The sequence below is a fragment of the Lepisosteus platostomus genome, chromosome 11 (assembly GCF_059453375.1).
Source record: "Lepisosteus platostomus isolate fLepPlt1 chromosome 11, fLepPlt1.hap1, whole genome shotgun sequence".
Taxonomy (NCBI): Eukaryota; Metazoa; Chordata; class Actinopteri; order Semionotiformes; family Lepisosteidae; genus Lepisosteus; species Lepisosteus platostomus.
This window is the reverse complement of record NC_142621.1, coordinates 3,737,394-3,764,928: the sequence shown is the minus strand read 5'-3', so window position 1 is coordinate 3,764,928 and position 27,535 is coordinate 3,737,394. Positions and strand designations below refer to the sequence as shown.

At 44.3% G+C, this 27,535-nt stretch overlaps 1 protein-coding gene across 1 annotated transcript; it reads left to right on the top strand.

Moving 5' to 3' along the window:
- The first annotated feature begins 548 nt into the window (after positions 1–548).
- On the top strand, positions 549–26,608 carry gipc2 (GIPC PDZ domain containing family, member 2). Its single transcript, XM_088597930.1, has 6 exons — positions 549–1,325; positions 14,271–14,456; positions 16,555–16,735; positions 24,215–24,327; positions 24,434–24,515; positions 24,992–26,608. Exons 1-6 carry the CDS (start codon positions 1,053–1,055, stop codon positions 25,141–25,143), a joined length of 987 nt encoding a protein of 328 aa, XP_088454056.1. The 5' UTR covers positions 549–1,052; the 3' UTR covers positions 25,144–26,608.
- Positions 26,609–27,535: the final 927 nt, after the last annotated feature.

Below are 27,535 nucleotides of genomic sequence, written 5' to 3'. Positions count from 1 at the left end.
ATGGTTTTGACAAGATACCCCATAATACTGTATCAACTACCTGAGTTTATTACTCAAAATCACCTAATCAAGGACCTGCCCAGAATACTGGAGTGTCTTTGCTCCATAAACTCAAACGCAGGACCTCACACCACCCCACAAGCAGCTACGTTTATTTCTGATAATTTTACAATGAGGAACATAACATTACAAGCATGGAAAAAAGCAGACATCCCCATCAGTTCCACTCAGCGAGTTAACGATCTCTGAATAAAGTTGAATTTCTTCTTGGCCAAGATTTAATTTGTAATCCCCCTACAAAATAATAATTAACCCACATATGCATTTTACTACTCGGCATACACATGAAATATCAGAAGTTGCTTTTCTCCAGGCAGGGACGAACCCTTTGAGACCGATACCAGCAGAAGTTGAGATGTTTGGTGACGCTCGGGCTCCTGATAGACCTACATCAGGGCTCGTCCACTTAAATTGCGGTCCCGCGTGTGCGTGTTCCCCTTCGTGCTTTATTTATCCCGCGCCCTGTGCGGATCTGCGCCACACGTCCCGAGGCTGCCGCGCTGAGGAAGGGAGTGCTGTCTCTTTAACAAACTGATATCACCTGCGACAGGTGAAGAAGTTTCGGTATGACGTCCTCCGCGTTAACTGCTCCGCCCTGGACTCCTCGCCCACTGCGCCTGCGTTCGCACAATGTCGCAACAGTGAAGTCTTTGTTCACCGCCTGTTAAACTCTATGGCAGAGCCTCTTTTTTGTTTTTGCAGATACAGCGAACGGGAAGACACGTTCTTATTGGCCGCCCTACCTGTTGAATATTGAGGGCTTGGCGATCGGCGAGCTGGCGCCGTGTCACTGTCGAAGAACGAAGTCGAGACTGTGAAAGGCAGCGGAGGGCGAACTTTTTTTCCGCAGGTTGATTTCCCGGCGAGAGTTTCTGGCGCAGGTTGCCTTATGTTTTGAAATCTTTTGGGGTTTTTTTTTTTTAAAAAAACAAACAAAATCTTGCGCCAGCGGCGGTGCTGGTGGTGGTGGGGGCTTAAGCCGGAGAAGCGAGATGCCACTGGGACTCAGGAAAAAGAAGAACAAGTCGAGGGAGAGCTCGAATTTGGTGGAGAATGAGGAGGGCGGGGGACTGGCCGGAGGCAGCGGAGCCAAGGCGACGGTCAACGGAGCTGGTCTGCCACCCCCGCCGGCCAGCCTGCGACCCAAGCTGGTTTTCCACACGCAACTGGCGCACGGTAGCCCCACCGGCAGGATCGAGGGCTTCACTAACGTCAAGGAGCTCTACGGGAAAATAGCCGATGCTTTCAACCTGCAGGCGACGGAGGTATATACCTTGCGCTGGGTCGTGTTGCGATTTCAACCTTCCCCTTGTCGGGCTGTACCCGGGACTGCCCTGCCGGCCCCCGTTTCGGTTTTCAGCGAATGCATCCGATTAGCAATCCCGCGGTGGCAGAAATGCACCTTGGCTTGGTTGTTTGGGAGTCAAAATGTGTGTGTGTGTGGGGGTGAGGGGTACTGCGTTTGCTGGCGCATCACAGATCGTTTTAATTAAAGTGTGCCGCAGGTCTCCAGGTGTACGACTCGGATACGCGCGGTCTGCGTTGAGAAACCTGTTGAGGTGCAAAACGTTTTAGGTAAAATGCACACGAATATAACTTTTTTTTTCCCCTCCCAAAGTATTTCCGATGGTGAGCACGACGCGTTCAACCCGAGCTTTCTGTTTAAGCAAAGTTAATCAGTGGCTTAATATTCTGGGTTAACGTTAAACTAGAAGCATCTTATTTAGCAGTTCTTAATTTAGGTCGATTGAAGTTGTTTTGCTGGGTCAGTGCAAGAGATCTATGGACTAGATTAATATTTAATTTATATTTTTTTGTACTCGACGCAAAGCGATTTTTGTTGCTGAAGGGAATTGTTCAATTATTATCTGTGATGGCGATACTGACACTAAAGTAACCTGAACAAATCGCAGATGTTAAGATTGCACGTAGAGGCAGATCAATGAGGTAAAATGCCATTAAAAAAAAAACACCAGTCGCGTTTTGACATACCTGTCCCGGCGAAGCACAATGCTTCACATTGTTCAGTACGCGCTGCGTAGCTCTTGCCGAGTAATCCCTGCTTCTCACGGATAACGCGAAGTATTATAACAATCTATTAAATGGTTCGCGATTAAAACTGCTTTGCGAGTGAATTAATTACTCTTTCATAATCAAACAGATCAGGCAGGGGTTCAGGACCAGAGTGGAATACTGCTGTTGTACCCTTGAGCGAGATGTTTTCTCTGAGTGCTCCAGTAAGCCCCCAGGTGTATCGAAGCTTCTCCATGTTGTTGTTATAAACGAGAATGTCTCAACTGACCTTCCTGGCAAAGTAAAGGGTGTAGTTTAAAAAGAGCTTCAGGTGCTCAAAATTAAAAAAACTGGACTTTCTCTCTCGGATCAATGTCCCGGTTTGCCTCCCCTCTCCGGAAGCCCTTACCGTCGCTGAGTGCAGCTCGGCAGTAAGACAAACGCCTGGAAATGAGGCTGAGCTGAAAGTGAGTGATCTCTGTGCAAGCCTTTTTCTCTCAGGAGCCGGTGTGCGCGCAGAAGACTAGACTGTATAAAGAATACAGGCGCGACATACAAAGAGGTCGCACCTGCTGAAGGCCCTACAGCCGAGACGTCGTGTCTCTTTTCTTTTCGTTTCAGCGTGGGGAAAAAAACCTTTACCTGTGCCTTTGCTTGAAACCAGGGCTGCATACACGAAGAGTAACAAGTATTACTCCCATCTGAATTCCTGTGGTTCTTTCTCTTGTTCCTTTGCCAGAACACTACAGTAACGAATAAGCCTAGCTGATGTGCTGATAGAATGTATGTTATCATTCCAGATACACTTTCAAATATTCTTCTTGAATTCCGATGGAAATAGGTGGGCGAAGATGCCAAATAGTCTACCATTTCAGTCATGCATTTTTTAATGGTAAGGCTGACAAATACTGACTCTTCAGGGGTGAGATTTTCTGTGGGGAAATTGTTCCTTTCCCATATATTGAGGGACCTTGTTTGTTTGTTTGTTTGTTTGTTTGTTTGTTTGTTTGTTTGTTTGTTTTACTCGCTTAGGTGAAACCACTGCCTTTCATCAGGAATTGAGGTGATCCTCTGTCTTTTAGAAGCAGAGCACCTGGGCTTCCCTTGGATCTGCCCAGCCATTAGGTTAGCTGTTTAAGCTGGTGTTGTAATTGCGGTAAACTAAACCATAAAGGGATTGAGGCATCACTCATGAGTCAGAAGTTTATCTTTCTCCCGTCTGCTGATCTTCAAGATCTGCGAGGTAGTTTCGTGTCCCGCGTGTGGCAGCGAGGAACAGGCCCAAGCTCAGCTGCGTGTGGCTGATGTTCTGGGATCTTGAGAAAGTACTCGTCGGAGTGCTGGGGTCACTCCTGCACGGCTGCCTCTGAAACCAGATCTCGCTCAAAGTTGGTTTCGCATGAAGCGAGGCACAGCCTGCTTGGAATGGGTTTCCATAGGGTTACTGTTGCATAAAAGGTTAGACTTTGATCTGGCAAAGCACCTGAGTTACTGATCTAACGTTCAGAGCATATGCTTCCTGAATAATTTAAAAAAACAACAACATGCAGATCTAAAGATCTATCATGACTGATGAAGTTAGGTGAATGCCTGATGCTCACCTTATTTAAACTAATTTGAACCCGTCACATACTGTATGTTTAACTGTCTTTTCTTTTAAAAGCGTTTTGACTGGGTGTCTGATTTAGGTGCCTGGGGTGGAACGCAGGGCTATGGGACTCATTGGTTTTCAATACCACACATTCGTTTTCTTGTACAGAACTGTCTGCTCCGTTTTCCCATCAGTTTTGAATAAATGTGGTACCTAACCTCAAACAGGGCAGCATTGCATGTTTATATATTGAATAAAAGTTTACAATGTGCTTTTTCCCCCTTGTATGATCTTTAGGTTTTTTATTTCTAAAAGTATTGACTCTTATCCCAACTATTAGTCAGCTACCTTAATAAGCTTGTATGTCTAGTGTACTGTGGCACTATACTTGACCTGATATACTTTGAAAAATAGCTTTTCAGCTTAAAAACGTTTTGTTGGAGTCAGTGGATTTTCCTTAGTGCACATGGCTAATTGGAACATGTAACCGGTGTGTTTTCAATGCTTTTTAATGCTTCTTTTTCTGCTTTTCAAACTTCATCAATACGTGTGGCATAGTACAAAGGAAAGTACTTCCTGGTGACAAATATTTGCATAGCTTATGTCATCAGTGTTGAAAGGTCATCGGTGATAGTTTCATAGCCTGGACAGAGTTTATCCATGGGACTTTTTATATCAACTGAGGCCTTATTGAAGAGACTTAGTGACAGCCTTAGCAGGAATAGGCTGACAGGAAAGAGAGAGTGTCTGTCTGAAGCCAGCCTGACAGCTGATGTTCAGTGTTAGCTGTAAACAGGAAAAAAGACTGAGTACAGAGGAAATTAATGGAGAGCCCAGCTTTGGTGTTTTATGGCATGCAACAGAATTTCTGTGCAGGTGCTTTGTTGAATTTCCAGACTGGTGTCAGAAACTGGCTCCTTTTGCAGGAACTCCATTCTTGGCATTGCTGTTAGTTGCTTTATTGAATAATGGACCTCCTGTTTATATTATTTTTATTAATGAAAATTTGTCACTTGTGGGTTTTGAAGTATATTAATGAGGTTGCAGCTGATCTGGCAGACCATCCTGAGAAAATGTAGGTGGAAACACAGTCTATTAGCAGACTGAAATCCTGTTTCTGCCTTAAAATAAACCTTTACTAATTGACGGCTCAAGTGTCAATATTTTGAGTACTGTTTATCTCTTTATGATGTAATTTCAAAAAATTTCAAATTCAGCAAATTTGTTTTACCAGATTTATTTTTCGGACATTCACACTCCTTAATTGCAGCTATAATTGCTCATAAAAACGCTACTTATTTTACGCTTTGAAGTGTGACGCTAAAGCTTCAATACATGCTCCTTAATGGATTATATTACAAAATGAATAACAAGGTCATAAATCACAGCCTCAAACCAGTGTTTACTGCACTGGGCGCTGCCCAGGGTATAGCAGATTGCTGGATATTAGAGCACTAATGTATAATACTTGTAAACTGGGAAAAAAACTCCAGGATACAACCCCTTCCTGACATATAGTGTCAAATCCACAGTGACCAGTTCTGGAAAATCAGTTGTGCGTTCCAGGGAAGGCTACAACAAGAACAACCAGGCGTTTTCCCTTTCGGTCCTGCTTGTAAAGATTCATGGTCAAATCTCTTTATCGGCTGTCTGCCAGAGAACAACTAGGGCAAAGTCCCGCAGCACCGCCCAGTTCTCGAAACCAGCTGAGCCCCTGATCTTTCCACCACTTGACTTCTGTTCCCCTGCCTCGGATAATTGTAATTGTTGTCCGTAAAGCCTTCAGGACTAGAATCAGATAAACTACAGTAGCTCTGAAATACCCCTGGTGTTTGGGGTGGAGCTGGCCAGTTCTGGTTTGTAGCTCACAGCATTTGGATTGCAAACTATACAGTGGTTGGTTTTGTTTTCCCTATGAGAGAACGAGAGTTTAAACAGTAGCCAGATTATTAGTTGGCCATTATACCATACCACGTACACAATGTGTTAACAAATAGGAACAAGCAGAATTTTTCTGCGAGGGATACTTGCTCCTTAAGCGCTTCATCTTAAGGCAGAGTTCCCAGTCCTGCTCCCAAACACTAGTTTGTGTTCCAGCCCAGCTCGGCCAAACAGCTGAACCCTTAATTGGCTTAAAAGTAGGATCCGTTTGAACCGTTTGATTGTTTTCAGCTCGGGGTTGTCTTTTAAATAATGCATGTCGTAAGTCAGTAACCTACAATTCCAAACTTTTGTGTAGAACAAAAACGAAGCTGGCCAATGTTCCCATCACTGAACTAGATGGACGCATTAAGGCTCCCGTTGAAGAATTGGGATTGGTTGACATGAAAACCAGCAGGTGTGAGGGCCTCCTCTATCAGGATTGGGAACCCCTGGCTGAAGGCAGTGGTTCCTGCTTGGTTGTGTAACTGTAGGCTTGCCAGTTGTGTTTTTATAGAAGCCCGCCCTCTTGCAAAGAGCCGGTGGTGTTTTTATAGACGCAAACCTGTTTGCGAAGAGCTGATTGTGCTCCACAGCCCCACAGAGCCGGTTTAGTGTGCCTCCGCACAGAGAGCCCACAGGTGCCTGTAGGGACTCGTGCACACATACATTGGAGTTCTTAACCACGCATATCTCTAGGGACGTACACAGTGCAACAGTCAACACCACACAATGTAGACAACAGGAGCAATAAATATGTCATGGAACAATAAATATAGGAGTGAGGCAAGGAAAATAGAGGTCGCAGGGGTCACTGTAGCGCCAGGAGAGCCCTGCCCATCTAATCCCAACCCTTCTGGCCTGGTGCGCCCCCTCCTGGAGACCTGCTGTCACAGGTGGCTGGCGACATGATTGTCAGGGTTGTACACGTACCCCGACAGCTCATCCTCTCTCGGGGCCCCTGTGTCTTTATTTTTTCTTATTTCCAGCTTCTGAGACTGATGGGAGCTGTTAGGAGCTTCTTCAGAGCTTCTTCCCCAGCTCAGACGTTTCGTGGTTTGTTGGGGGTGGGGGGCAGGGGCAGCTGCTTGATACCTGAGATGTTTTTATTGGCAAGCCTGACATTAATAGTGAAGACAATTCTGGTTTTAAGTTGCTGAATGTTTATTGCATAGTGTTAAGATGCACTGGAAGCGAATCATTATTTGAAAGACGAGGTGCTTTGATTTTATTTCTTGAGTGTAGAATGCTGAGGTTTGGCATATTTTTTTCCCTTCTGAAGGAAACTAAGAGTCCCTACATTTATGCATGTATGTTTTTAGAAAAACATATGGATTTCAGTTCTTCAGTGTTTTTGCCGTTATGTTGCTTAATTGATCCTTCGTGACTGACCGTGATGCACTCCAGGGTCTGTTGCATAAACACATCGGTAGCGATAGAGTTTTGATTTGGCACAGGTGATGTTCAACGTCATAATCAAGAAAGAAAACGAGTAAAATAAAAAACACAGCCGAACATCACGCCCGGTTACTTTCAAGCAAGTTCCCAAGTGGACTCGCTGGCAGTAGTGCCAAGTCCTTTTTAGTGACCAACCAAGCATTTTTGGAACTGTCCTGATGGACATCAATGAGTGTGGACAAAACACCCAGAACAGACCAGCCACTGGCCAGCCACGTTGGTGCCAAATGTCATTTGCGTTAAACGAATTTGCCCATGCCTTGTCTGTTCTGTAAAATGTCAGGACACAAAGTACAACAAAGACGGTCGTTTTCCCTGGCCTTTTGAATTTCTAGGTGATAAAATCAGTTTGATGCGAAGGAACAAGCACAGGTTAGTTCCACGCCGAGAAGTCGTGAGAGTGCTGAGCTTCTCCGGGTGTGAGGGGGAGCGGGGAAGGTGGTGGGAATCTAAAGCAGAGCTGGGAGGAACGGGCCCACATGTCTCTCCTTGCTGCTCTGCAGCCTGGGATTGACTTTGACTCGCTCCTTTACACCCAAAGCAGGGCTGACGCCGCTCCCTGCTCGAGGTTTGTCAGAGGCTGAGAGTACGTACGCGTGAAAGCTCCTCTGGTGGGGTTTCCCAGTTTCTCGGGGGCACTGAGGGAGCTGCAGGAAGTCCCCGACTGAAGATAACCTTCAGCATGGCTTCTCTGGGGGCCTGCAGTGGCCGGCAGTGTTTAACGTCCCAAAACCCCCGGAATGGTTTCTCTCACCATGAAATGCCCAAAGGGCTTGAAACTTGTCGGATTGGTAGAACAGGAGTCAATCGAATCCGTTTTTTTTTTATTGCAGATGACGAACCTGGTGTTACTTTTTCTGGTTCCCGTTCTGTTGTGAAGGTTTTTTTTTTCTGCTTTGTAGTACATCTGCCTGCCTCGGTGGGAAATTTAGTAAATAGAGGTACGCAAAAAGTTTCATTAGTTTTCTGCTGTAGCTAGGAGATTCATTCTGCTCCCAGGCATATTGGTGAGGAAAAACAAATTAAGGCAGATGTAAGGAATGTGAGGGGTGGGAATGAAAGGGAAATTCTCAATAAAGGAGGAATGGTGCCCACCCTCCATGGGCCATGTGGAAAGAATTAAAAGCATTCCTAAAATGTTTTATGAAAAAGCAACTCGCGAAGGAGATACTAACAGTTTTTTTTGTTTTGCTTTTTTCCTCCCTTCAAAAAATGTCAAGTATCGGGTCTGGTTGAGAAGGGTTAAAATATTCTTGTGCTTGAGTTGTTTGACAGAGATCCAAACCTTAAGAGTAGGTCTACTAATTTCCAGTTTGTGTGGTTTTGTGATCGGCGACTGCCTCCTGTCATGCACAAGCATAACATTGTCGATGGCATCTAACAAATGCTTTTAGTTAGGATTTGAATTTTTAAGATGCATAGATCTAAAACCTCACTTAAAGCAGAAAAATCTGCAGAAAAAGGGCTGCGTGTGTAGGTATTTCTCATGTTACATTGTGTTCGTACCTCTGACTGCAACTGAAGTGTACAGAGTACAGGATCCTGTGGTTTGACGTTCAGTCTGTCATCATTATGCCTCGGGCCCCTCCTGTTTATTCTGCCTCGGGATGAATTACACGATGTGGCTCGAGCGATTAATTTTTTTTTTTCTTTCTCTTCTTTGGAAGTGATCAGGTTTGATATGGTGTGGAATTTTTTTCGGCAGGAGCCGATGACGATATGAAGGGCGTGCTGCCAAGGAGGGTGTGTGATGAAGCTTGTAAAGTGTTTTGTACAGGAGTGCCTTGCAGGCCAGAGGACACATCAATAATGATAATTAACATTGTTGTGCTACACTTGGGTGTTGCCACTCCACTAAATTTGCAAAGGATTTGGGTGGAAAGGATTTAACACCCATATGCAGTACCATTCTAATCGGCTCAACTCAAGTCTTGTATTTGGTCTGTATAGATAAGTGAAGGGCATTTCAGGTAACTTTGATACAATGGCTTCAGGGGAGTCTTTGTATTTCTTGCTGTCTGTTCCACAAGTGCACGACAATTTATTGCGGATAACAGCTGCTCTTCACTGTAAGCCTTGCCCGTTCTCTCTGCAAAGTAAACACACTGCTTTGCACGGGGATTCCTGTGGGACACAGAATTGATGGCAGTCTTTCAGAGATGTGTAAAACAAATCTTCCTAGAATTTCAAGACGATTCTTTTCTGCTGTCTCTCCAGTCACTATGCTAAATGGCAGCCAATCAAATGACCGTTTCATGATAAATGAAAGGTCTCTTTCATTTTAAAGGACCATGTCTGGCTTCCTGTCTGGGTCCCGAGATGGGGTTTTCGTCAGATGTTCTTGGCAAACGGGGGTACGAGCAGGTGCCCAATGTCGTTGAAAGCACACGCTCCCATTGCATGTGTTGCACAACACTGGAATGTGAGAACAAGTGCGACTCGAGTTGAGCTGCCTCTTCTGTTCACAGAACATGTTTCAGCAGATACCCTCGAAGCTGGAGTGATTTTAAGCCTGGTGTTTGCAGGACTGGAAGATACTACTTCCATTCACATATCCCCATCGATGGCGTACAATATACACCCGCTGCCTTTATCGTAGGCAGTTTAAGAGAACTGTTTAAGTTTAAGAGAGCTGCTCTGAAGCAGAGAGCTGTGTTCTGGTTAGCTGACGTATGACAGAGTGAGGTTATTGATGGAGCACGTCAGTGGCGTGTCTGCTTTCAGTCTGACTGTCTGATTTGTTCAGAGTGGCTTAGTTTCAATAGTAATTAGTGCTTCTGAACTGATGTTTGTCATTAAATTGTGCATGGCTAATTATGATTCCAGCTTGCACATCCTGTCCGTGTTGTTGATTTGTTTGATGTTGCGATGAATGTCTCTCTTTCTGAGCAGACGTTACAAACTTCAAAGTAAGTAAGTACAATATCTATTTTTTTTTTATTTGAATGCACTTCAAGCCTGAGTGAAAGGATTAGTTGTAGGTGAGTGATTTTTATTTCTGCTGCTTGAGGTGTCTGCTTAAATGTGCGTGTTTACGGTACTGTCAGCACATTGTTTTAAACTCTGTGCAGTGCTTAATAGAAAAAAATCAAATATTAACCTCAAAGTAATGGCCTGTTCTGGCACTTTTTTTTAAACTTGCTAATAAGTGTAGGGAATCCATTAAGAAAATAAAGCAAAGCCGTTTTAGTACTTTTTTACATAAAAGCATACAAAAAGTACTTGTCTTCTCTACAAAATGCCTCCCATTTCCCTCTAGAATTGCGCACTGTGACGCAGAGGTGTACTATGTCTTTTCATGGATGAGGCTCAGACTCCTCTTCACAGCAACAGCTCTGAAAGCCTCTTTATCTCAGCCGTGTCCTTTCTGCGTATCAGCAGCTGGTGGGCTTCAGTAGCAACCTGTTTCTACGCTGTTAGCAAATTTGCATCCTTTTTTGATTTTCCTTCTCTGCTTGAAGCATGGAAGACCCTGACTAATTAATGAGATGTTTTCAATATGTATTTTGGAATCGTTTGTAGACCGTAAATTAAGAGGAGCGACTACAAACCTTAATACAGTACCTGTAATAATAATAATAATAATTGCTTACACTTATATAGCGCTTTTCTGGACACTCCACTCAAAGCGCTTTACAGGTAATGGGGACTCCCCTCCACCACCACCAATGTGCAGCATCCACCTGGATGATGCGACGGCAGCCATAGTGCGCCAGAACGCTCACCACACACCAGCTATCAGTGGGGAGGAGAGCAGAGTGATGTAGCCAATTCATAGAGGGGGATTATTTGGAGGCCATGATTAGTAAGGGCCAATTGGAAATTTGGCCAGGACACCGGGGTTACACCCCTACTCTTTTCGAGAAGCGCCCTGGGATTTTTAATGACCACAGAGAGTCAGGACCTCGGTTTTACGTCTCATCCGAAGGACGGCGCCTGTTTACAGTACAGTGTCCCCGTCACTATACTGGGGCATTAGGACCCACGTGGACTGCAGGGTGAGCGCCCCCTGCTGGCCCCACTAACACCTCTTCCAGCAGCAACCTTAGTTTTTCCTAGGAGGTCTCCCATCCAGGTACTGACCAGGCTCACACCTGCTGAGCTTCAGTGGGCTGCCAGTTGTGAGTTGCTGTACTCTCCTTGACTTTTTTTCTGTAGCAGAATTGTTCTCATAACTGTAAATAATATTCAATTATTGTAGCTGCAGTATCTTTGCTGCAGTTTTATTTTCTGAAGTCAAATTAATCAAATACAGAATTGAATACTTAAAAGATGAAATACTGGAAGGTGTGTTATTGCATTTGAGTTGTGAAGTTATCATTTTTTCCCCCAACCAAATTACTGGTAGCATAGTTATTGTTAACTTTTTTTGTTTTAAGCTTTTTTTTAGTCTTAATTTTACTTCTGGTCCCAATTTGGTTGGGGGGAAAATGATAACCTCACAACTCAAATGCAATAACACACCTTCCAGTATTTCATCTTTTAAGTATTCAATTCTGTATTTTAGGAGTGAAACAGTGTGCTCAAGGGTACAGCAGCAATGATCCCGTTTGCGATTTGAACCTGAGTCCTAAACTACATCCCGCCTGCTAATGTGACAATGATGCACTGTACGTGTGAAATCTGGGAGCTGCACTGACAAGGATTTTGAGGTTAAACATCCCTTTGGAGGTCAGAGCCATACAGGTAACAGGTATACAATACAGGTGACTTCTCTGCCCAGACAGAGTACGCCTCGGTCAAGGCTGAAGCTCTGGAAGAAGCAGGACGTCTTAGTGCTGAAACCTCATCATCCAAAGCGCCCATCTCTGTTACGTCACTCCCAGCGGCTGTTGAGATCTCATCCCCCGCCCCCCCCCCCTCGGCTGGCGTAGGTGCGCCTCCTCCACACTCCCCCCTCCCCTCCCCGCTGCGGGCGGAGGGGGTCTGGCCGCGGTGCGGAGTGGGAGCCGAGATTGCCGACGTCACGGCGGCGCCCGAGACGCCGCGCGTTGTTGCCGTAACCAGGGGCAACGCTCCGGTCCGCGGCGCCTGGCACCTCTTGCGGGCTCTGTGAAACGCCGTGTAAATAATGGGAAACTCCGATTCAAAGCCCTCTGATGCTTGCTTAATAGGTGTTCAATTGTTTAATTCTGAATCTCAAAAAGATGTGCTGGTTTCACATGGAAGCGCAGCTGTGCGAGGGTCGAGTTTCCATAACCAATTCGTCTAATTTGAATATCCCTAATGAAGCGTGAGGTATTCACCGTGGAAAAAGAGACAGACGATTAAAAAGTTTTAACTTGACTGGGTCTTGTTAGCCCTATCGAATCTTGCTAGGTTGTCCACATGCCTAAAACGTTTCTTAAATTGTTTATTGGTAGGTACTTGTGTGTGGTGTTGCCATTATATAGTAGATGTTTGTGATGCAGCGAGTTGTATAAAGTAGCTGGAGACACAGGCATGGGCCATAAAGACACGTCTGCTTTCACCCCGTGTGGAGTTGCAAGAGACACTGGGAGAACAAGGCAGTAAAAATAGAAGAGAGTCAAGGTCAAGATCTCCACCAATATAGGTGTACCAGCATGTGTATGATACCTGTGTGTGAGCAGCATGAATGCATTTTACTGTCTCTGTGAACACAAAACCTGGGAGAGTGCTCACAACGACAGTATCTCACACGGAGCTTGGCAGTCCTCACTGGTCCAATTCGTTTGGCTTCCAGAATTGTCCCTGGGTGACGTTTTGCTTCATTTAAAGGGGCTGTGGCACCAGGGAGACGTCACTAGGAATAACTGACTCATGGCTCGAACGTTTGCACTTGGCCCTTCCTGCCTCTGCCATTTAGCCAGGGGGGTATGAGCAGGGCAGTGCTGTATCGTGTTCCTGGCGATCGCATTTCCCTCCTCCTGCCAGGAGCAGGGGCAGAAAGGTGTGACTCCAGGTTCTGGATCGTGGTCGCGGTGGCGAAGGTCGCTGTCGGGCCACAGCCTCCGAATGCCAACAACAACCACGCAAGAACCGCAGCAGGAGGCATAACGGCGAATTCGCTTTCAGAAAGCTGCCAAAATGCAGGGTACGTCTAACGACTGCAGTTTGAACTCGAGCCAGTCAAGGTTAAACAGTCGCTATTGTTTTTCCAAAGTAATAAATTATTGGTATTTCTGTCCAAGACATTTGATTCTTCCCTTGGGAGTTAAAAGTAAGGGAATAACGTTACTCTTAAGTGGCGTGATTAGCTGTACAGGACTTTAGCTACAGCAAGTAGCTAGGGAGGCAGCTGTCTCTTCAGGTAGAGTCTTTTCTCATTTAGCTCTCCGTTGCTGTCCTGGCTCTGGTAACTGCAGGTTTGCTTACAGGGATAAGGACACCTGGTCTCCCGGCAGCTTAAATATGGGCTTTGAAATAATTCTTTCTGGAATATGGGCCAGGAAGCAAGGTGCTGCGTGTTCAGCAAGTGTCCTTTGTCTAACAGGTGCAGGATGATGAACCTGGCCTGAACCCCAAATGTCAGACAACTGCAATCCCTGCTACAAACAACAGAGATCAGAGACGTACCCTAAGATGTGGGAGCTCCATGGCATCCAGATCAAAGAGGAGACGCTCATTTAATATTCACGCCCTGTGGTCACGTGCAATGAATAATCATGAGATTTGCCACTTGTTTTACTTGTCATTAATTCCAGACACGAGAGCCCTTGTGCTCCCGAGACATAAGCCCCGATGCCTTCGTGAAACCCTCCCAAATGCGCATGATCCGCGAAACCTCTTATCTCCAAGTGGTTCTCCCTGTCCATTACCGGAGCTGCATTTTCAGACTATTAATGCAGATCTGAAGTGGCTTGGTTAGACTAAACAAAATGCTGGGGATCAGGCGTGACTTTGTGTCGTCAGGAATGGTGGTGTGCCAGCCAAGTATTTGGAAAGTCTTGGCGTCGTCCTTTGGCTGGTGTCAGGTTGTCTGACTGCAGGTTCTCACACGTCCAAACCAGAGACTGTGCGCAGTTACTATGAAGTCAATTACTGTTCTCTTGTTCCTAAAACAGTTTGTACTTCTTGATTTGATTCTTCTCCTGACCGTCTTGTGGAATATTTCAAACTGGCTGCAAACTCCTTCCGTCTTTACACAGAACGCATTGTACATGTCAAACGTGCACACTGCCTCATGAACTAGTGCAGCTGATACGGTTCTGTCTTGCACAAAACATACTTTATCGGTTGTTGACGATGACATTTTGTTTTTAAACAGATCATGTTCTGCACCTTGAACACGCACAAAATTGACATGGACAAGCTCCTGGGGGGGCAGATCGGCCTGGAAGACTTCATATTCGCCCACGTCAAGGGAATCAAGAAAGAGGTGGAAGTCATCAAAGCAGAAGATGCCTTAGGCCTCACAATCACGGACAACGGTGCTGGCTACGCTTTTATAAAGGTACACGGAGCTGAAAAGCCACTCTTTGTTTCGGTGTATTCCTTAAAAGACATTCAAAAGGGGTGAATAGGAGCATTGTGGCAGTTTTTAAATGCTGTCTCGCATTGAGAGTCTATCTGTTTTCTTTTTGTGCTTCTGGGACCTTTGCTACATTTTGTATAGGGGGGAGAAAAACAAATTAACCCTCAAGGCCCAGTTTCAGGGGGTTACTGACTGTGAAACAGGCTTTTCTGGCGAAACCCTGAACCGCCACCTAGTGGTGGTGAAATGTAAGTACCTGTCCCGGAGGTCTTCTTGAGCCAGATCTTTCTAATCTGAAGCACGGGGCCTCGCAAATCAACATTAACCAGCCTGAGTCTGACCCTGGAATCAAAACTGCAACAGACATTACAGCTGTGGTGGTGGGGAAATACATTTTAACAACTGGAAGGAGGCCATTCGGTATTGGCAGTAAACCCCAAAAGTATTTTCCAGCGTTATCTGTGCAGTGATCAGTGTTTTGCTGTGTGGGAGGTTGTGACTCCTTATGACATGAGCTGAAATGTTAGAAACCTCCCCTTCTACTGCCCCAGGGGGATGCTGGGACAGGGAAGGGATACTTGGGCAGGCACTGGAGGGCACAGGCTGTCTTGTAGGGTAGCGAGGGGTATCAAGTGATGTTGAACAGTAGTGCTATTAAAGCTTTGTCTTTGTTATGTCATGCATTATTTATATTAAGCAAAATTCTTGAATTAATCTCTTATGGTTACATTTACCTCGTAAATGGTTTTGTGCAGAGGCTCCACTTTAAATGCATTTAGTGGTTTTAACGTAATTGTGGATAGAACAGATATGTGCCAATCGTTTATATTGAAGTGTTGCATCAAGCTCACATGAACATTGTCCCAATTATACAGGCGACGGCGAGGTAGCAGAGCTATTCCAGAGCAGGTAGATTAATGAGGAAGGATATCCTGCTCCTGCTGGGTGGGTAGTTGAGCACCGTCAAATCAGCCTGCCAGCACTGGGGAAAAATGGGAGGAGACTTTAGAACCCAGAGAAATCCCACATACTTGCTAGGAGAACATGCAAACTCCACGCAGAAAATCCCTCAATCCAGAACTGAACTCAAGACCACAGTTGTGAGACTGTCACCCCACTGCCCACTGCCAGCAAAAATAACAAAGTATCTGTTCATCATCAAATGATTGGTAATGCTATATCTATTACAACATAACCCAAAGCATTAAGCTTTAAAAAGCCTTAAAAAAGGCCTAGATCAACTCCGTCCTGTGTTGCAGTTGACAAATGGAAACGTGATGCTTCTTTTGTCCTGGGTGAATCAATCCAATCAGATGAAGAATGCCATGTCAAGGAAATCAATTGCTTTGATCAGATTTCCTTTGACTTAAATAATGGGTTGAATGCAGGAATTTGACAAAGGATGACGTGTGGATAAGTACTGCTTGTTATTCTTGACGAAGATCGGGCTCTTCAAGTGTTGCTTGTCCCTTCTGTTTGCACGAGTGAAACGGCTCACCTTGTGTTCTGTCTAGTGTTCTGCATCTTTACCATTAGGTGTCGGTAAGTATTGGTCTGACCTTTTTGGTAAATCTAAGAAACGTTCAGACAGAATGCAGCTGAATTATTTATCACAAAAAATTATTAGCTGCCGCTAGTGGTGTCAGTGGAGCAGCAGGTGGCGCCGTTGCCTCAGGGCCAAAAGGTCCGAACCCATGCTCCAGTCTGGCGACCAGGCAGGCGCCGCCCTCCGGATGAGATGCTGATCGAAGGTCCTGACGGTCGGGCCCCCCTGGCACTGTTTGGAAGAGTAGGGATGTTGGCTCTGTGTCCTGGCTGAATTTCTCTCTGGGCTGTACAGTCTGGCCTCCCCAACATTGCCCCCTTACCTCCACCAGGGAAGCGGTTTCCTCACTCCTTCACTGGGCCCGCGGCGTAGCAGGGCTGCAGTTGCAGAAAAACTGCCTAGGGGGGGCGCTACTCCACCTGTGTGTCCCTCTCTTCGGTGTCTGTGGAGATGAAAAGCGCTCCACGAATATTAGAATTAGCCACCATGACGTCCTAAGTAACTAACGGTTCTCGATGACTCGATTTCCAGCGCATAAAGGAAGGCAGCGTGACGGACGGGGTCAAGGTCATCTGCGTGGGCGACCACATAGAGTGCATCAACGGCACGAGCATCGTGGGCACCCGGCACTACGAGGTGGCCAAGATGCTGAAGGAGCTGCCCCGGGGACAGACCTTCACACTGAAGCTGGTGGAGCCCATGAAAGCTTTCGGTAAGTAATGCGGGCCTGAAGACCTGCCAAGCGTCTTGCTAGTGATTGGGCGTGACCGTCTGGCTAGAGGTTGGGCTCAGTATTGTGCTCGCAGAGCGGGGACACGTTTCTCCAGGCACTTAGCTGCTCCTTCGCTTTTGTCTGCAGAATGTATCTACAGCAGGTGAAAACTGCTGCAAAACAATGTGTGGCACTTGCAGTATATGTCCTGAAGGTGGCGCAATGCTCTAATATTCAGAGAAGGGTCCTCCACCCACCTCCCCCTTTCCTCTCCACTCCCCCCTCCCCCACCCCAGTTTACGCACAGCACTGCTCCTAATAGCTCGGTTTCCAGGAAACCGAATTCACAGCACCCATGCTGTTCTGAAAAGTCTGGACTGGAAGGAAAAGAGTTCCGTAGGAGGTAAATAACTACTGAAATAGCTCTGTACTGTGAACTTCATTACCTTAATTTGGTATGGAGGGACAGTGTATGTTCCTTGTACAACATCCAGGATGTACGCGTCCACAGAACATCCACGAAAATGATGCGTGATGTTTTCGGAAGTATTGCCGTTTTCTCTCCAAGATAGTGCAAATGTCCAAACCCTCTCATGACGGAAAGATACTCTTCGACACTTCGGGGATTATTAGATTTTCTCAGATTTCAAAGTATATTTTTAAACACATTCAGGAATCCAGACTGTACAGTAAAAACAGGAGCTGGGCAGGTGAACAGTGTGTTTTAGAGTGTGAGTTTGTTCTTACCAGTCTACACACGAGGGCTGTATTTTAACACTGATTTGATGCCATTTATCCAAGGCTGTCCAGTGCTGTCCAGTGCTGGTCTTCAATGTCCTCCTTTAAATGACAGGATGGTCATGAAAACCATGGTTTTTGTGCTTGAAAAGCTCATTAAAAGAATTCTAAAGAAGAAGTTGCACCCCCCTACATTAAATTCTAAAGAAAGTTTGTACATTTACAATATTTACATGCCTTTAAAACAAGAACAACTATACAAATCCTGCTATTTTTAGAAAGTAAAATATTAAAAAAATGCAGTAGGGGGCTAAATGGCCTGTCCAGTCCTTTAAACTTTCATCTAGCCCAACACCTTCCCAGCTGGGAAGAAACAGTCCAGTTAGAACAGTAATTGATCAGGCAGGTTGTTCAGAGCTGAGCTCCCTGCAGAGATGGCACCCCCCCTAGGATGCAGGAAGCCCTGCTGATCTCCTGACGGAAAACAGCTGTTGATGCTCTGCTTAAGAGCACGAGGAGAAAAGAAATGATTTGCAAAGGTGCTAGATGGCTGCATCACAGCTCTGGGGCAGATTGAGCTGCAGTACATGAACCAGAACATATTTTGCTGAGCATAGAACCCTGTTAACTCTCATTTTCTTGATTTGTTTCACTTTGAAGCTTCTGGGTGGAGAAAAGTTATAGGCATTGGAAATTGAACATACCTTTTTGTGCCTTAGCTGCTTACTCAGTTAACAATATTTGGTCAAATTGTGTAACTTGTAAATTAGATTGCACCTGCATTTGTCAAAGTACACTCTTGAGATTGTGCTTCCCACAGTTAAATTATGTATCGAAAGTGTTTGCAGTTCTAGTTGAAAGCTGCTGAATGAAGCCGTGTATCTGAATCATCCCACAGGATGTTGTCAGGATTCAAACCTTTGGAAGCTCAGGAATGCTGCGTTAGACACCATGCAAACATTCTAATCTCTCTCCATCTATCCAGAGTTTTTTTTCTGCTGATTCAGAGGAAGGACAAGGAATTTTCTTGAGTTGATAGAAATTCTCTTATCTATACAGTTTCCTTGGTAAACCCTTTTCCATGTTATGTATTGTATGTTGATTTAGCTGTAGTGATGAGTTTTTTTTTCTTTCCGACACAGTCAGAAAGGGATTAAAAGTGGGCTCTGCAAGCAAACGTTATGCAGTAAATGAAAATGAACAATCAATGATCACTTCTTCTTGATCACTATTACATGAGATTTGTTTCAGTCTTGTAACACGGATACTGCAGCCTCCGAATTGGACTGTACAATCCGTATCCGCAACCTGAAGCCCAGAAAGCTGAAAGCTGAAATGAAGGCTGCACTTGACTGGCGATACTGTGCCAGTTCCTCTGCAAACAATTTAGGCCACGTTGTCTGAAGCTGTCAGCCTGTTTTATGTGGAGATGTCACACTGCTCCCTTTCTCTGCCTGTTTACAGCTCCTCCAGCAGGAATGACTGATAAATGCTGCTGTTTTATAGCCCGTGTCTTTTGATACTGAAATGTTGCATACTGCATCTGTGTTTAGTTGTCCCTGCAGCGCTATAAACTGACAATGACACTAAATGCTCCCCAATCCACCACATGCACAAGAAAGGGCTAATTTGGTCGAAGCGATGGCTGGTTGAATGACGAGGAAGAAATGCAAGCACAGGGACTGGTGTGTTGAAGTGCTCGTCTCATGAGTGGGTTTTGAAATGCTAGTGCTTGGTGTACCACTGTGTAATACATGTCCAGGTGGCAATGAACCCTCTGAACCTCCATTCCTATCGCTTCCTTTTGTGCAGGCGGCTGCCAGTAGCCGTTTCACTTTTTTTCGGAAGAAAAAAAATGAAAACTGTTATTTAGGACCATCTCTATTATAGAATTGACGCAATTCAAGTAATCGGAGACTTAAATAATTGGGCTTTTCAGGTAAGTCCGTTAACGTTTTCAATACACAGTCAGAGGAAACTTGTTTCGTTTGTGTTACTAGTTACACGTGGTCAAATTGATTTTTTCTCAAATTTTCTCTGCTTTATAGGAGAGGTATATTGTCTTTCCATTCCCCCCCCAGCAAATTCCTGACGTGGGGATAGTCATGGCCATCCTGTGACTTATCACGGGATGGGTTCACCAGTTCAAGGTAACCCAGCTCATGACCTGTAAGTGAGACTGGACGTCCTGTCTGAGCTCAGATCATTATGGCTCATCACAGGAAAGCAGACTATTTCAACTGCAACATAGCTGAATGTTTTATTTGTGAAACCATCAGTATTTGTGTGCTACAGTTACAGCCCTGGGCTGGATATTGTGTTGCTGTGGAAATGCGATCATGGGGAGAATACTCGTATGACTGGTAGTTTTGTGCGCTTCTACATGGAGCGTGACACAATTGATAATTAAACCCAGCAGGTGTTAAATGTGAATAGTTGTTGTGACAAATTTATCTGCATGTATCCAATTTCAAACAGGATAGAGTGCCTCTTCTGTGACTAGAAAATTAATATAGTTTTCCATTGCTCTATAAAAATAAATGAGCATTAGTTCCCTAAATTAAAAAAAAAAAGTCTGTGGCTTACAATTGTTCATTAGTGCCTGTTCCTGGTGATCACTCCCTTGGAGCCTAGATAAGATTGGGTTTTCCTGTGTCAGGAGACCCAGCCCTTTTAACGAATGTAACTTCTACGCTGCCTGAAGTGTGGGGCTTTGTGCCTGTGAAGGAAGAGTGATCCTTAAGCGTTTCTGCTTGAATAAAAGACTCACACCTGCCTCAAAATAAAAAATGCTTTTACAGAACAGCATAGTTAATGGTTAAATGGCAATCTTCAAAGAAATAAACATTACACTGTGTACAGGAGCTCTGAGCTGAGCCTGTTGGATTGTTTTCTGCTTTCAGAGGAGATTATGTTGCAGCAATACAGCAACAGTGAGTGATTACTGACCCTTCTCTTGTGGTGCGAGTTTATTTCTCTCTAGTCTCTTTTAGAATGCAGATAAGGTGTGTGATGGGACTAAAATAGCTCACCATTCAATATTTATGAATTAGGTCTTGATCTGCTTCAATAGCCTTGTCTTTTAGATGCTTGGAAAGCTAAAACACTTTAGCATGTTCAACTAATAGCTTTATTTGTATTCAGAACAGAATAACCGCTCAGATGTCCAGCATCTTTCTCTTAAGTTAATATTTTCTGACCACATTTTTTTCTTAAAATGGCATTCCAGTCTGTACTATTTAATTATGCTTAAATGCCCTTGACAAGACTTACTGCAGTAGTTATTTGTATTTTCTGGTACAAGTACAGGTCTTCATTTTCATCTTAGTAAGATATGGTGAGATTTGTAAGAAAATAGCTTGATATTAAATTATCGATTTAAATTATTTGAATGTATTTTTGCAGTGATAATGCTTTAAACCTTCGTGCTGAATGTTAGCCCAGACTAGTTTGTTTTTCTTTGCTTAGCTTGGATGTAATTTGATTATAAAGGAATGTTCTACATTGATGATGGCAGGAGACATTGTTTAAAAGTGGCCAAGCATTTCCAAAACAGACAGGCAGTTTGATAAGTCAGTGCCGGTCTGTCATCTGCTGTCGTTTGTCATGAGCTGTTTCATGAAACGCTGGGGGGATAAAACAAAGTGAAAAATGTTTGTTGCTTGCACATTTCATAACACTTCTTCCTAGTTTAAGGATATAATGTTATTATTGAAGAGTGACATTTAGAGGCAGTCTCAAAGAAGAAGATTAAACTGTAAAGTGTTTGAATGTGCAGGCTGTTGCAGAAAGAGGGGAGGGGAGGAGTGATTAAACTGTACTTCGGCTTTTCTAGCATTCAAGGAGTAATGAGCAATTCTGAGCCAAGATTAAGGGTCAGTTTTCATACTGGTTTCAGGCTGTCCCTGCCTCTGTAGGAGAGTATTCTACATGCCATAATGGGAATCCTATTGTGACATTAAGGAGCAAAAACATATTATGTTTATTTATAAAGTCTGATCTGTTGAAGCAACACACTTGTGTTCTGGGGAGGGAGGGTAATTGCATTTTCCTTGAGGTATACTCAAAGGCAGCTCATTAAGACTGAAGTAAAACTGATGCCTTTAAATGGGATGGCTGTGAACAACTCGCAATGTAAGAAAAAATCAACCCAATTGCTGTCTCAAAAGTGTATTAGTGAGACAAAAGATTTTCAACTGAGTTTTCAACCTTTCAAAAAGATCCAATAGCTGGAATCCTTAATTAAGTCAAGTCATTTATCCGGACTTGCTGTTAATGTAGATATGTTTAAAACAGGTTTTGCACAAGGAAAAGCTGGACTTAGGTGGATGTTTATTTTGTGACCTGAGTCTTTGGATACAGCAGGTCTTTCCCAGCCAAAGTCCTGTGGGTTTACAGGTAGAATGATTAAGCGTGTTTAACTGGACTGATCAGTGATGTCAAGGGTACAGTTCAGTGAGACCGAGCTCAGCTGCAACAGACTTTCCATCGCGAGCTAAAAGGAGCAGACCCCTGACCTGGTTTCAGCGCCGTGTAAAACGTGCAGCTTCCTCTGAACCGTATTGCCTGCTAGTCTGCTCCCGAGCGCGAGTGCTCCTTCATGGGCAGAGACTCCGGAGCATAGAGACTCTTTGTGACGTGCTTTTGTTTGGCGCAGAAATAATGCGGGCCCTTTTATGCTCCATGGATTCTAGGATGTGGATTTTTTTTCCTCCCTTGAAAAGCACGTTTTCATTCGGCGTGACTCCTAAGACCTTCTACTGCTTTTAAGTTTTTGCTCTTTCGCGAAATGAAGTGTGAATTTCTCACAGTTGCGGTGCCGAATCACTGTATACACAATACCAAGTGTGTACAGTACAACCACTGCTGTACAAAATTTGCTTTGCTCTGTAGAATAAGTTATGGTTGTGCATTCAGGCTTTATTCCTCTTTGTCATTCAAACACCTATCCTTCTGACAAGATAAACCCAAATCTTGCACATTGGTGACGCAGTAGTTTGTCCTTCACTCCGGAGGCAGTACTTTATTTTATGTTTTTTTCCTCATGAGAACATAAAACTTACGAATGAAAGGAGGCCCTTCATCTCCACTAGCACAATTGGTTTTTACTATGATCCGGAGATCTCACCCAGGTGAAAGAAGCAATGATAGTGGTTTTGACAGCATGGTTGAACAGCTTGTTCCAGACTCCCACAACCCTGTGTGTAAAGAAGTGCCTCCTGTTCCCCATTTCATTTAATTTGTTTTCAATGTCTTTTTTTGTCTTGGAGACAAATTTACAAAAGTAACGTTTGTTCTAGTTTCAAATCAAATTGATTTTTTTCCCAAGTCAGAATGTTTTTCGGGGATCATGGCCGTATATCCAAAACCATCTAATATCACTAATACCTCTGAAATCAGCCCAGAGCATACAAACTCTGGGAATTTTTATCTAATATACTACAATGTTTCAAAGTAAGCTGTCTGAATTGAAAACTGATAAATATTAAATACAGAAAGCAAGACGCACACAAAAACATCTGCTTTTGCTTTTATACTTATTTTTCTGATGTTTGGGTTGTTTGAAGCTACAGTATGTGCCTTTTGTATTTTTTCCTAAATAGAAGTGCTGTACTTGCATTGTTCTATTTGTGGTCTGGTTGTTATTATTTCATCCCATTACGTAAAATAAGCAACTTGTTCCTCTGGACTAAATTGTAGTTTTTCTCAGCACTTAGATGGAGGTGCTTAATCCTTTTTTTTTTTACTTCAAGAGATATGCATCATAAATCAAGTGAATACAGCACAAAGACAGGCCAAGATGACTTCAGTCTTTAAGCAGATGGTTTGCTGGCTTCTGTTTTTAGAGGCTTTCAAGACTTAACTCACTTTGTCTCGTTTTCTGCTGTTCAGCAGTAACATGTTTTCTGGTCTGTGAAACAAGGCAAGTTTTTTTCAGGAGCTGATATTTAATAAATTGGATGCGATTCTCTTTTTTTTAATATCGCTGTTGTTTCAGCAGTGTCTTGCTTAATTGCCTCTCTGAAGTGTCATGCAGTGTGACAACTGGCTATCGCAAAAAAAAGGGGTTCTCTTTTGTACCAACTCTTGCCTTCAAAGATAGTCTTGTCATTTTAAAAGTGGGCAGAAGTGGTGTGTGTGGTCTTACTTGAAAAACCCTTTTGTAAGAAGGATGCACAGGAGAGCCATTCAGCCTAGCCTATTTAGTAGTTAGTATCTACAAGATCAAAGGATCTCTTCCAGTTGTTAATTGAAAGAAGCCAGATATTCGGCTTCAGCTACGTGGCTGGGTCGCTAGTTCCCTAGTCCGATGATGCGTGAAGCTTGCCCTAGAGTATCAAATAAGAATTGCCTGTATAAACGGGGTGCTCCAAAGTGGGGTTGAGAATAATCCTTTAAACAGCGAGGAAACCTGAAAATGAAACTAAAAGTTCAGTTTGGGACCCAGAAAAGTTAAAAACTAAAAATTAATGGCACGCTCGCCACCCGTGGCACCCCAGTATTGGTGCTGTTGCTTCAGCTTATTCTGTAAACGCTTGACCGTAACCCAAAGTGCGCTGTATCTTCGATAGAGTTTTGAAAGCTCATTACGAGAGGCCAAACCCATCTCATAGTTAAGGGTTTTCTTAGCTTTGCTCCGCTTTGGCCCAGAAGGCAGCCGGAGGGGGCCCGGGCGTGACATCGGAGCGTGCCGCCAGCGCCCCCCTCAGCGATGTCTGTCCTGTTTTGTCCCCATGGCAGAAATGATCGAGCCCCGGTCCAGAGGCGCGAAGCCTGGAGGAGAGAACAAGATCGGCACGGGCCGAGGGACGCTGCGCCTGCGCTCCAAAGGCCCCGCCACCCTGGAGGAAGTCGTAAGTCGGTTTTCGACGGGCTCGGAGGAACGAACGCTCGGGTGATAACAAAAGGCCGTGATCTGCGCTCGCCAATGTCTGAAATCTTTTTTTTTTTTCCCACCAGCCGACGGAGTTTGAGGAAAAAGCCGTGAAGAAAGTGGACGACCTCCTGGAAAGCTACATGGGAATCCGAGACACTGAGTTAGGTGAGCTGATGCGACCGGCCGACGTGATGATGAGGGTTTCCTTTCATCCGTAAGCTACCTGCCCCCTCTTGCTCGCTCGTTTTAAAGAAATGTGCCTGGGCAGCTCCAGAACCCCACCACTCTTGTGGTAAAGTAGAGTTTTCCCGTTTCTTTTCCTACATTGCTTTCCATCGGCATCCTTGGGTGCTTTCTTTAAGGACCACTGTGGAGTAGCTCTTGCAGGATTAGCGTTGTCATTACCCGTCACGCCTGTGCTCGTCTTAAGCCCCCTCGCAACCTTCCCTGTTCTGAGAATCGCCCCTCCGTTCAGAAGTTCTGGTTCGGGGCTGGTTAAGCAGGCTGGTGACCCGGGACTAGAACTTGGATCCCCCCCAGTGAGAGGGCCGTCGTCTCCGCCTGTGGGCCGCCTGGTGCCCCGCTGCTCTCTCGGGCCTTCCTGCCCCCTGGGGTCTAATTTCCGGTCTCATTTCCGTCAGCTGCCACCATGGTGGAGGTGGGGCGGGACAAGAGGAACCCGGACGAGTTCGCCGTGGCCCTGGACGAGGCCCTGGGGGACTTCGCCTTCCCCGACGAGTTCGTCTTCGACGTCTGGGGCGCCATCGGAGACGCCAGGCGGGGCAGACTTTAACACGGCCGGCTCTGTAAATGCTTCAGAGAGGAAGGGGGGAGGGAGGGGAGGGTGAAATTTATATTTAAAAAAAAAACAGTGTTTTGGGCTGTTTTTAAATAGAGGTTTTTATAGCTTTAGTACAGGAAATAACTGTGCTTTAAGGACAGATGTATTTGTAACCAAGATTTTTTTTTTTTACAGTGTTTTAACTCGAGCTTACGTTTCATGTAAGGGCTTCACGTCTGCAGCTCCTTCCCTGTAAATGATCTCCTTTCCCGTCGGAATTAGTTGTCTGTGAGGAAGGTGCACAAAGATTTGATTTACCTTACTTTACTGCGGCGCGGAGCGGTTTTTGAAGCTTCGGAGTGTCTTTGTGGGGAACAGTAGTGGCATTCAAACGAGAAGCCTGCACGACTGGACAGTCTTCGTTCTCTGCAGGCGCTGCCGAAATCCTGGTCATAGAACGGCCACGGGGTGTCTAGACAGTCTAGAACATTCCTCTTCGACTCCCTGTAGATTTCACCAGGGAACCCTGCGCCCCGTCCCTTCTGACTTCGACAAAGTACCGTCGTCCTCAGACCTGCGTCAGGGTTCACGGGCCTTTTGAGAAAGTCGTTTTTTCTGATCCTCTTCCAAGCTAAACTTTATCTAAAAATGGAGAGAGCACAATCACAGTGGACTTGTGAAGGGACTGTGCTTTAATTTTCTTCGACAGGCTTTTTTTCCTTGTCTGTGTTGTTCTGGAGCCCAGCGTGGGTTTGGATTTTTAAAAAACTTTTGCTACACCATTCCCTCTGTGATGTTAAATGCCCCTGGAGACTGGGTAGTGTTGTAGCTTGCTTTCAGGGAACGCTGTAGAACAGAGTGGCATTTATTCCACCAGCGTGTGGCTGTCTGAGCAATCATTGAGGTACAGGATCAGTGGCTGATTTTAATTTGAAACCTTAGGTAATGGGGAATAAAAGCACTTCTTATGTGTAATTTCAATATTAACATTAATTTTTAATGAGTTGAACAGTTTGCTGAAACACAAGAATATACTCTTACAAATGTCACAAGATCTTATATATTTTATATTTCTGTACTTAATTTATTTGTTTAATAAAACAATCTTCATATAAAGTGGGAATGTTTTTTTTTTACAATGTGGTAAACTAGAAAGATAATAATTAAAAACCTTTATGTGTCTCTGGAACAGCCTGTCTTGCGTAAACTTTTTCCTTTCCTTAAGTGTTCAAATTTTGGAGGATATATTGTTGGCCAAATTTTTGAAGATGATTATTTTGAGTTTTGTTTTTTAGACTTGGGAAGTTGTCTAACAGATGGTGTGAGCAGACTGAATGTCCAGTTTCACTTAATTTCATGCATGTGTGGAGCCAGCTATGTAAAGCAGGACTGTCGGCAGAGAACATCTGTGCATCAGTCTAGAATCTCATGGACTTCTGTGTTGAAAAGAAAACTGTTAATAAAGAAAAGCAATGTGCCCACTGGACTTCAGATGTTTTATTACTGTTGACATTTTTCCAGCTGACCTGTTGTTTTGCTTTATTGTTTCTTTGTACTGTAATGGGTTTTTCTGTCATCTCTCTATTAACCATATGAAAGTGCAGAACATCACTGCACTTATGCCACTTATTAACATGCAGACGCCCTCCATTCAGGAAATAGGGCTGCTATATAACACTAAAGCAAAGGATCACCTGGACTAAGTCAGAAATTCAACTGCTAAGACTGGAGCAACAGACTTGTACTGTCAAGGGAGAACCAAGATCCTCTTAAACAGATTCTAAAGAGGTTTTTATATTAGAATAGTTTCCTTCTCCAACATTTTTCTCTTCTTATCTTTAATTTACTGTAGCAATTCTTTTTTTTATTATTATTTGGATTTGTTATCTTGGCAGGATAAAACCATTAAGCCGGTTGTGCAGTACACTTCTCACTTTTTTTTTACTTATTACAACATTTTTAAGCTCTCCGTATAAGGGTGAAAACAAATCGATATTTAACACAGTTTCTGTGGTAAGTTGGCAGACTGCCTGCCTGGCTACAGTATGTCATAACAGCCCTATTGATAGCAGCACTATGAAGTAGTAAGAAAAAACATTTATTTCAACTGATGCATTTTTTTTTTACACTTCCGGGCAAATGTTTACAAATTGTTACCTAAGCATAGTCTGGTGTTTCCTGCAATTTGCTAGCATCCGAATTGTTATTCTTGCTCCTGAGAGGGAGAACTTCCCACAAGCCTTCATGCTCTTAAATCCTCTAGCTGTTCGGTCTCCCCTCTCTAGAGACGCAGAGGATTAAGTGTGGGGATTTCAGCTGAGTTCCCTGCAATTGCTGTTTCATCTTCCTGTCCCATACAGTTCCAAGCTGTCAAACACTGATGTGTTTTTTATAAACAGCTCAG

Bases quoted from the DNA above. Each gene is read 5' to 3' on its own strand.
- gipc2 (XM_088597930.1), top strand. From the start codon at position 1,053: ATGCCACTGGGACTCAGGAAAAAGAAGAACAAGTCGAGGGAGAGCTCG. The intron at 24,328-24,433 runs GTAAGTCGGTTT...TTTTCCCACCAG, and splicing joins CCGCCACCCTGGAGGAAGTC to CCGACGGAGTTTGAGGAAAA. The intron at 24,516-24,991 runs GTGAGCTGATGC...CATTTCCGTCAG, and splicing joins AATCCGAGACACTGAGTTAG to CTGCCACCATGGTGGAGGTG.